This window comes from Elephantulus edwardii, unplaced genomic scaffold (genome assembly GCF_000299155.1).
Source record: "Elephantulus edwardii isolate Elephantulus edwardi_28Jun2011 unplaced genomic scaffold, EleEdw1.0 scaffold00153, whole genome shotgun sequence".
Taxonomy (NCBI): domain Eukaryota; kingdom Metazoa; phylum Chordata; class Mammalia; order Macroscelidea; family Macroscelididae; genus Elephantulus; species Elephantulus edwardii.
Genome location: NW_006399903.1, coordinates 2,084,501 through 2,094,978, shown reverse-complemented (window position 1 = coordinate 2,094,978; position 10,478 = coordinate 2,084,501). Strand labels below are relative to the sequence as shown.

General features: G+C 41.0%; 1 protein-coding gene across 1 annotated transcript in view; it reads left to right on the top strand.

Moving 5' to 3' along the window:
• The window catches only part of DNAH5 (dynein, axonemal, heavy chain 5), a 382,826-nt gene that overhangs the window by 32,702 nt on the left and 339,646 nt on the right, over positions 1 to 10,478 (top strand). The window contains exons 4-7 of the mRNA XM_006895016.1: positions 4,498 to 4,658; positions 5,367 to 5,588; positions 7,585 to 7,722; positions 9,986 to 10,162. Of these exons, the coding sequence (XP_006895078.1) occupies positions 4,498 to 4,658; positions 5,367 to 5,588; positions 7,585 to 7,722; positions 9,986 to 10,162 (698 nt within the window). The remainder of the gene's footprint in view (positions 1 to 4,497; positions 4,659 to 5,366; positions 5,589 to 7,584; positions 7,723 to 9,985; positions 10,163 to 10,478) is intronic.

The following is a 10,478-nucleotide window of genomic DNA, read 5'->3' as shown; positions in this document are numbered from 1 at the left end:
GGTGGATTGATTCAGTGACTGGGGTAATCAGGATGGGTGTGTCAGAGGCCATGCGATTGGCACAGGATAGAGCATGGTTGAGGGCTGTTGTACATAGGGTCGCTATGAGTCGCAAGCGACTCGACGGCACATAACAAAGGGTGGGAGCAGAATGGTGAGGATGGGTAAGGATGAAATCTCAGGGTTGCACAGTTTGGTGGAAAAAGGGAGTGGGTAAAGGAAATGAGAGCAATCTGCCAGGAACTGGAAAAGACAAGGTAATGGTGCACATTGTCTTTCGTATTTGTGAATTCCCTGTTTGGTAATGGGGCACAGACTCTCTGGGTGCTTCATGCTGAACAGGGGCGTTGAGCTGAAGGGAAAGGGGAGCCCATTTTAACACTTTACTGGTGATCTTGAGTTGAAGGTGCCGGCCTTCTTGTTCAGTTAGAAGATATTTTCCTGATGCTTTTTCCTCTTGGACTGCAAGGTGTTTGCGTGGGTGAGTTCAGTGGAAGTGGCTGGCTAAACTTTGAGGCTCCATCTACCTTTGCTTCCTTAGCTGGCAGTTATATTTCCTTTTTGTTCTGGCTCAGGCTCTGGAACAAGTCTCAGTGTTCAGGTTACCTATAGGAAAGGGAGCAAACCTAGAGGGAACAAACTTGCGAGTTAAAAAGCAAAGGGCTTTTGAGGCGTTACTCACCGGTGTGCTGGAGGCAGGAGATGGAAAAAAGTGGCTTAGATAAAGTTCCTCATACACACCAGGTAGCTTTCCTTAGGGGCCAGGTGGCTCGCTGTAGGGGCTGGGAAGCTCTCCCCATGTGCCAGGTGGCTCTCTGTAGGGGCTGGGAAGCTCTCCCCAGGGACCAGGTGGCTCTAACCTGCCAGATGGCTCTCCCCAGGGGTGGGCTCTTGTATGTCAGGAAGTGTGAGGATGGTATAGGGTAGAACAGGGTTCAGATCTTTTGTTCGTAGGGTTACTAAGAATTGTGCTCCTTACAACTGCAAGCAAAATCCTGCCGAAGGTCATTATCAAGTGGCCAGAAAGTACACTCAGGCCATGTCGAGGGTGCTTACTGCTGACTGGCTGTGTGTGGGCCACAACTTGTACTTTCAGTAGTTTACATCATGTTACTCACTCTGCCTTGTACTTGCACTAGTGGTCCTATCGTTGTTAGGTTCTGTTGAGTGGAGTATGACTCATTGTGACCCTATGAACAACAGAACTGAACCTTGTTCTGTCCTGTGTCAACCTCTCAATCTCTGATAACTTGAGCCTGTTGCTAAAGCCACTGTGACAATTCACTTGGTTGAAAATCTTCCTCTCCCTCGATATTTCCTCCTAAGGAATAGCTGAGCCTAGCAACATGCCCAAAGTATGTGAGATGAAGCTTGCCTCCAAGGAGCACTCTGGCTTCACCTTTTCCAAGACGTACCTGTTTGTTCTTTTTGCAGTCCATGGGGCATTTGGTCCTCTTCAACAGTACCACAGCACAAAGGCAGTGATTTTTCCTCTGTCATCTTTCTTCATTGTCCAGCTCTCAGCACACAGCAAGTGATTGAAAAGACCATGACCTAAATCAGATTTACCTTAGCCTTGAAACTGACATCGTTCTTCCTCAATAATTTGGAGAGATCCCTGGCTACAACAGTGTTTCTGGATCTCCTGACTGCTGGTATCAAGTGCATTACTTATGTATCCAAGTAAGATGACATTGCTGACAGTTTCAGGTTTTTTCCTCCAACAATCATATGTCACCTATTGGTCTGAAGGTGAAAATTTTTGTTTTCTTGACTTTGAGATGCAATCCATGTTGAGAGCTGTACTCTTTGATCTTCTGCAACAAGTGATTCAAGTCCTTCTCACTTTCAGCGAGCAAGGTTGTGCCATCAGCATAATGAAGTTTATTAATGAGTCTTCTTCCTATCTTGATGCCACATACTTCTTCATAGAGTCCAGTTTCTTGAATAATTTGCTCAGCGTACAGTTTGGATAGGTATGGGGAGAGAATACAACCCTGCCACCCTCCTTTTTTTTTTTTTTAAACCATGTAGTGTTCCTTTGCTCTGTTCACCCAGTATCTTTTTGGTCTAGATATAGGTTTCACATGAGCACGTGTAATTGCTTTGGGATTCCCATTCTTCTCAAGGTTAGCCACAATTTGTTATGATCCATACAGTCAGATGCCTTTTCATAGCCAGTGGAGAACAAGTAGATATTGATTTGGTGTTCTCTACTTTCAGCCAGGATCCATCTGATATCAGCAATGATATATGCCTTGTGCCATGACTTCTAAATCCAGCTTGCTTGAACTTATGCATGTTCTTTGTCCATGGACTGTTGTACCTGCTTTTAAATTATCCTAAGCAGCATTTTGTTTGCATGTGATTTTAATGATGATGCTGTTGTCGTCAAGTCACCTGCAACTCATAGTGACCTTATGCACAATAGCTCTGAACCGTGCCCTGTTGTGAGCCAATCTCACTCTCTCTGACACATTTGTCCACATTGCTTCAGTTGCTGCCCATCTCATCCAGGGTCTTCCTTTCTTGTTCTGTTCCTTCACCCTTCCAAGCATAATGTCCTTCTTCAAGGACCAGTCCCTCCAGACAATATGTCCAAAGTATGTGAAATGGAGCTTCAAGGTCCTTGCCTCCAAAGAGCAACTTTGCTTCACCCTCTCCAGGAAAACCTGTGTGTTCTTGTGGCAGTCCATGGAATGTTCAGTACTCCTCTTCAGCACCACAACTTTATAATTTTCATGATTTTGTTCAATAATTTCTACATTCTGTCAGATGACTTTTTTGGGGAATGGGTACAAATATGGATCTCTTTCAGTCAGTTGGCCAGGTAGCTGTCATCCAAATTTCCTGGCATCGACTGGTGAACATGTCCAGGGTCGCGTCTGTCATTTGGATCTTAACTGAATGTGACTTAAAATGCCTCCATGGTGGCTCAGGACCTCTGTGGCTCTCACCTGGCTCCCTAGATTGTGTCATCTTGACTCTGCTGTCTAGAGACATTTTTGTGCTCAGATCAGTTGAGTTTCTCTCTCTTGACCTCATTGTCCATGGGATTTCGAATTCTTGGCAGGTGGGGCTGTCATATATTAGTCCGTCTTGTCTCTAGATCCTGGGAAACACACACAAGCTCCACACACAAGCTCTTTAGGTGGCTGAGTTACAGATTTTATTTCTTGACTAGTGTGTCTAACCAATCTGTTTTGCCTGAAATTTTTCTGGATTTTAATGTCCTCAGTTCTGAGTAAACTGGGAGATTGATCATCTTATTTTTTAATTATACTTTGAATTTTTTTTGCAAAAAAATATACACAGAATAGGATATACCATTTCAACATATTCTACATGTACAATTCAAAGATATGATTCCCATTCTTGAAGTTTTACAGCCATTCTTTCTATCTCTTACATAATTTCCCAACTACCATCAATGCTCCTGAAGCTTCTTATCTGATTTGTGATGCTATTGCCAACTGCATCCCATTTACGTAAGTCTTAGTGCACAATGCACAGACAGATATACGTTACTAACGAAGCTAAGCTGTTACTTGGGCAAAGCAGAGTCCCAGGAAAAACAACAAACCAAACTTGTTTTCAGATTTAATGATTATCTCAGGAGACTGGGTTGTAGTGTTTAGACTCAACACTGTCAACCACAAGGCTTTCCTGCCTCTGTGTCTTCATGATTATGATAGCCCACGGGAGAGCCCCTGGCCATGCTGATGATGATGGAGTAAGGGTAGCATGGAAAAGTGGTAGCCAGGAGTTTTGCCTCCAGAGTTAGTGTCTGGTACTGCTTCTACCACCAGTTGGTACTGTGTGGACCTGTTCCACGTATCTCAACTGCCTTTAGGAATATTGTGAATTTTTGTAGTCTAGACAAAGTATTCAGCAGATGACCTGGCACTCATTATATGTGATGATATGTGTTATCTTTTCCTGCTTCCTTTTTTCACTTCCTCTTTGAAGATCCCCCAGGTAAACTGGCAGCCATTGCCACGATTCCTTCTCATGGTGATCTCTCATGCGTGTCTGAGTAGGATGGTGGCCCATCAGGTTTTTGATGACAGTATTTGTGGACGGAGATTGCCAAGGATTTCTTCTGAGGTGCTTTTAGGTGGACTTGAATCTCCAAACTGTTGATCAGCAACTGAGCCTGTTAACTATTTGCATTTCTCAGACATTTCATCCATTGTAGTTGGAGATCACTTTTGTGGATCCATTAAGCATCAGACAAGAACCAAACTCTCTTACCCTGCTTCCCCAACTTTCTTTATTCCTGGATCAACAATTTGAAGAAGAATCTGTAAACTAGAGTCAAGCAGGTACTTTTGGATCGCTTGAAAGCTATTGGTTTTCTAAATTACTGACACATGGAGTGTAAGTGGATGGATAAGCAATGATGATGTTTTAACAGTAATACTCTTGCCACGAGGTAATAAATGTGAACTGTAAATAGCATTTTTGAAACAAAAATATTTTAATTTTATTTTTTAGGACAGCCTGGCCTGTCAGGAGGGGTAAATCTTGCTTCTGGAAAAATTAAAAAACCCAAGGTGTTTGTGACTGAGGGCAAAGATGTCGCTCTTACTGGAGTATGTGTCTTCTTCATTCGGACAGACCCTTCCAAAGCCATCACCTCGGAGAACATCCATCGAGTAAGAGGGAAAACCATTTATTTACATGGAGTTACCACGAACCGCATTGTACTCAAATCAACTTGTACAGGAAATCATCTCTCATTGTGGAGACTACTGCTGTGTACATAATAATAGCTAACACTACTTTCGATGGCACGTAACAACAACAAGAACTTTCAGAGGAATATATATATATTGCTATTAAGTGCCATTGAGTCAACTACAGTGCATAATAAACCTTTGAACAGCAAATCGGAACCTTGCCCCATCCTGTGCCATTCTCATGAGCTCTGTCATGCTCTGGTCCATTGTAGCTATAGTCTTCCAACTAGATTTTTCTAAATATAATCCAATCAATTAAAATTTAATTTATAAAGGCCCTTTGAAATCAGATATTTTTGCAAAGTAGATTTATACATTTGATTTATTTTCCAGTAATATTGATGTGAAACAACAATAACATACTATGATAGGTTTAGAAGCAGGAGTGGCATCCACTTCCTAAACAACATGCCTCTGGAAACTCTATGAACTTTGATAAACAACAATAGTTATAGGAAGACTTCAGGCCTTTTGTTTGTAAGGTTGGTATGAGTTGTGCTTGACTCAGTAACAATAATAATAATTACCAGATAACTGATGACTTAACATGTAGAAATGACCTTGCATCCATTTGAAAGTTAAGGTTGTTTTTACTGTACTGGACCTTCTAATAATTTTTTCCAGGAATTGTGCTTTAACATGCTAGACACGGCTGATGGGGGCCTGCTGAACAGCATGAGACGTTTGCTCTCTGACATCTTCATCCCTGCTCTGAGAGCCACAGACCAAGGCTGGGGCGAGCATGACAGTTTTCAGGAGGCGACCAGCATCCGACATGACTTCCTGTGTTCTCTGGAAGGCTTTGTGAGTGTCCTATCAGGTGCTCAAGAAAGTCTGAAAGAGAAGGTAAGAATGAGTCATTCCTAAAATTATTAGACGGTTAACATATGTGACATATGCATATGCCGTTCTTGTTAATGGCACTGAGTTAATTTTAAGCCATGACAATCCTGTGTGACAGAGTAGAACTGCCCTTTAGAATGTTCTAGAGTAATATTTTCAGAAGCAGGTCACCAACTCTTCTGCAGAGCCCCTGGGTAGGCTTAGCCAACCTTTCAGGTGAGATATAAATTCATATTCATATCTGACAGAGGGCTTTCATGTTCACCCTCACCAGGGAGAAGTGCCCTTACCGAATACTGAGGTCCATTTGGGGACTCAGCATTTTATTATCTGCTGCTGAATTGACCTTCAGCTTATGTATGTCACTAGGCTTTTCTTTCTTCCTAATTTGAATTCAGATAATGGTCAAGAAAGACTGAAAAGGAATTGATGCCCTTAAATTGGCAGAGAATATTGAATATCATGGGCTATCAACATAATAGGCAAATGTCTCATGGAGAAAGTAGAAACAGGGTGCCCTTTAGAAACAAATATGATGAAACTTTGCCTCACATTTTTTTGAACATGTGGTCATTGGAAGGCTAGTCATTGGGAAAAAGAATCATGTTGGGAAAGGTAGAGGATCTGAGAAAGAGAGGATGACCTTCATTGAGATGGACAGACACAGAGTCTACAACAATGGACTTGAACGTGGCCGAGATCCTGAGGATGAGGCAGGAGAGGGCAAAGTTCAGGTCTGTTGTTCATAGAGTTGATAAGAGTCATAGTCAATTAGATGGCACATAACAATAACAATAGCAACAGTCTGTATTCAGTGTCCTAATTGTACTTAAAATTGTTCTGCCCACAAAATGTCCCTCAAAGAAATCTAAAAACACGTCTGAAATTTCAAGAGTCTTTATTATATTATTTCCACACGTGGAGACTTTTTTTCCTCCTCAGGAAGGTGGTGAAGAAAAAAAAAGCCCCGAGTTTCCCCTCCCACTTGCTTTTATAGCTCTTTTGAATGCCCCTGTTTAGGGCAGGGGGATTGCGATCCTGGTTGGTGGGCTGGGGAATTAGTCATTTGGGCCTACTTTTGACAGGCTGGCTACTTTGACCGCCTTTACTCCTTTGGTGTCATGTAGACACTAGTTAATTCCTTACTTTTCAAGGACAGACAAGGCCTTACCCGGGGCACTCGTGTTTGCCCTAAGCTAAGAATTTTTATGGCCCGCTTCGGCCTCTAGCATTAATGGGGGTTTATAAAAAATGGCTTTTCTGCTGTCCCTTCAAAAAGATATTAGGTTTCTTGGTCAAATCAAAATACCTCCTCTTTCCCCAAATTCAGGTATTTGCCGTTGAATTTGTTTTTTTTGAGATTATTGTTGGATAAGAACATAGGAGCTTTCCCTCTTTATTTCTTGTTGTGTAGTTAGGTGCTGTCGAGTAACGAAACACTGCCTTGTCATTCAACATACGTACAGTCATTGCTATGTTAGAACCCACTGCAGCAGCCTTAGTGTTAGTACGTCTCATTGGAGGTCTTCTTTCTGGCTTTCCATCTAGTTCGCCAAGCACACTGGCCTTCTCCAAAGGACTGGCCCCTCCTTACGGTGTATTTGAAGAACATGAAATGAAGTCTTGCTGTACTTTCTTAGTTTTGGAAAAGATTAACTGATAGTTTATAAACAATCCCTTTCCCTGTCAAAGTCTTTGATTTCATGATGTAGTTGTATAATTTCCAAGTTTCCTAAGAGTTACTGAATTTTGTAATGTTATGGGTTCCTCCTTCTTTCTTATTCAACGTTAGGCTGCAGAATTAATCATCTTAAGTGTTATACTTAATACCTAAGTAAAAGTTAGGAGATACACACACACACACACACACACACACGGAGGATCCTGAAAGAACTAGGGATTACTTAGGAAATCATGCTATTTCTAGTTGTTGGCCAGATGTGTGTATGTGTGTGTGTGTGTGTTTAAAAGCATCTAATGAAATTTTCTTTTGAATTAGGTGAGCCTTCAAAAGTGTGACATATTTGAGATGCACGCCTTGAAGGAACCCATGGACTTCTTGGCTCTGGCTAATAATCCTGAGACTTTGGAAAAGGTTGAGAGTTGCATGAAAATATGGATCAAACAGACAGAACAGGTACTTTTCAGAGACCAAGCATTTGTTTTCTTATGCCGTGTGACTAAATTACTCAGCGGAAGCAAGTATATGTTGTTTACAATTACCTTCTGGTGGGCTGGAATCAGTGAGACTGGCTCAGGACAGTATAGGGTTCAGAGCTGCTGTATATATGGTTGCAACGGTTAGCAGGCGACTTGATGGAAACCTAACAATATTTTCCCAAATTATTGTTTTTTATTTTAGCTTCTGAAAACTCACTGGAGGGTCAGCTATGGGTCAGTTCTGAGTTGATGGTTGTTGTTGTTGTTATGTGCCGTCGAGTTGTTTGCGACTCATAGCGACCCTATGTACAACAGCCCTAAACCCTGCTCTATCCTGTGCCAATCTCATTGCCTCTGACACACCCATCCCAATTATCCCAGTCACTGAACCAATCTACCTCATAGAGGGTCTTCCCCTCCTGCGCTGTCCCTCCACTCTGCCCAGCATGATGTCCCTCTCTAAAGACCTGTCTCTCCTTACAACATGTCCAAAGTATGTCAGACGAAGCCCCAGAATCCTTGCCTCCAAGGAGCAGCCTGGTTTAACCCTGTCTAGGATGAATCTGTTTGTTTTCTTGGCAGTCCATGGTACATTCAAGGTACTCAAGAGCAACAGTGTCTCTCTGGAGACTAAGGTGCGCCTGATACAGGCCATGGTTTTTGCAATCACTTGTTATGCATCAGAGAGTTGGACAATGACTAGGGAGGATAGAAGGAGAATTGACGTCTTTGAGCTGTGGTGCTGGAGAAGAGTATTGAATGTACACAACAATAAATATTTTTTACAAATCTCCAAAAGGTGTGTGAGTCAAACTGATGTTAATTTATAATTATTTGTCAAGAATAATAAAAAAAAGTCACTGCCGTCAAATTGGTTCTGACCAAGAGATATTGTGTAGAATACAGTAGAACTGTTTTGTAGAGTTTCCAAGGCTATATATCTGTATAGAAACAGTCTGCCTCATCTTTATTTCATGAAATGGTTGATAGTGTATAGAAATGTTGTCATGTGCTGTCAAGTTTGAACCAACTCGTAGTTGACTCTCCAATGGGTTTTCAGTGGCTGTAAATCTCACAAGAGGAGATTGTCCATCTTTCCTCCATGGAGCATCTAGTGGATTCAAACCACATAACTTTGGGTTGACAGCACAACTCTATACTTACTTGATCACCAGAGTTCCCTAAAAAGCAGAAATAGATGGATATGGAGATATATCTCTCTATCTGTGTGTCTATGCTTTGCCAAATTATTTATCAAAGCACAATTTATATTAGATAACTAACTGTAAGGTACTTTACAATTCAGTATGTCTTCCAACCTGAAGAATTACACTTAACCTTGAAATATGTATTTTACAAAAGATGGAAATAGCCCAAATACCTATTTATAATTGGATAGGGAAACTATGGTACATTCATACAATGGAACACTACGTAGCACTGAAAAAAAAAATAATGAATTCATGAAACACTACACAACATGGAAGAGTCTGGAAGACATTATTCTGGGTGGAATATCTCAGTCACAAAGGGAAAAATACTGCATAAGCCCACTATTTTAATAATAGGATCAAGACAAGCTTTGGGAAGAGTGGGAAAAGAATGGATAAATGATGAACACTGCACTGGAATGGGGGAATGAAATGAACGATTAGAAAACATGTGTATGACAATTAATATCCTTACAAAGGGAATTGGGGGAGGGAGGAAAATGTGCATGAATGAATGAATAATATTTAAAAAAAGGAAAAATATTTTCATAGGAGTCCTAAATGGAAGAGTGTCTCACACCAAAGAATAACATAATGAACATGAACCAAGCTAAAGAATGGAGTTTTCCCGATGTTATCCATAAATGGCTGACCAAGGAAACTTCCTGTATTTACAACTAAAAACCTAGACCACTGCTATTGACCTCTAGAGTTTCCAAGGCTGTACATTTTTCTTTCTTTGGCTGGTGGTTTCAAACATCCACCCCTTTGGATAGCCATGGAGAACTTTATTTATAAATTAGTAGTTGGGACAAATCAACTGAAATTTTGTTGAAGTTTTACAAATGAATACATCCTAAATTTGTAAAAAGGCATCATGTAAACTATGCAAATACATATAAAAATATTCTGCCTGAGATAGAATACTTTCCTTTTTTCTTCTTCATTTCCTTTTTTCTTACTGGAGCATATGCAACTCTCTTATTTCTCCTCCACTCATTTGTTCATGGTTTCTGTGTGAGTGTGCAGGTCCTTGCTGAAAACAATCAGCTCCGAAAGGAAGCAGATGACCTGGGGCCCCGAGCAGAGCTGGAGCACTGGAAAAAAAGGCTGTCCAAGTTCAACTACCTCTTGGACCAGTTGAAAAGCGCAGATGTGAAGACTGTGATAGCTGTTCTTGCTGCTGCCAAGTCAAAACTCCTGAAGGTTGTCAGGCTTTTGTGCTGTATGAAATGGGAATGTGGGTTTCCACTAGGCATTTTCCTGTCAGAGTTATTATGACAGGAATAAATTCTCGTACCTTGATGAAAAAGACCTCAAGATTGAGTAACTCTGCCCTTATATAGCCTTGGATTCAGGAGAGTTGTATCCTTTAGTTTAGAAACATTAGTTCACACACTTTCCCTCATACTCACCATTTTTTTAATTGATTTTTTATTATTATTAAATTTTATTAGTTTTAATGAACATTTACAGAGATTTTGGGTTTTCATTCATTCATTGTTGCACTGTTTTCTCTACC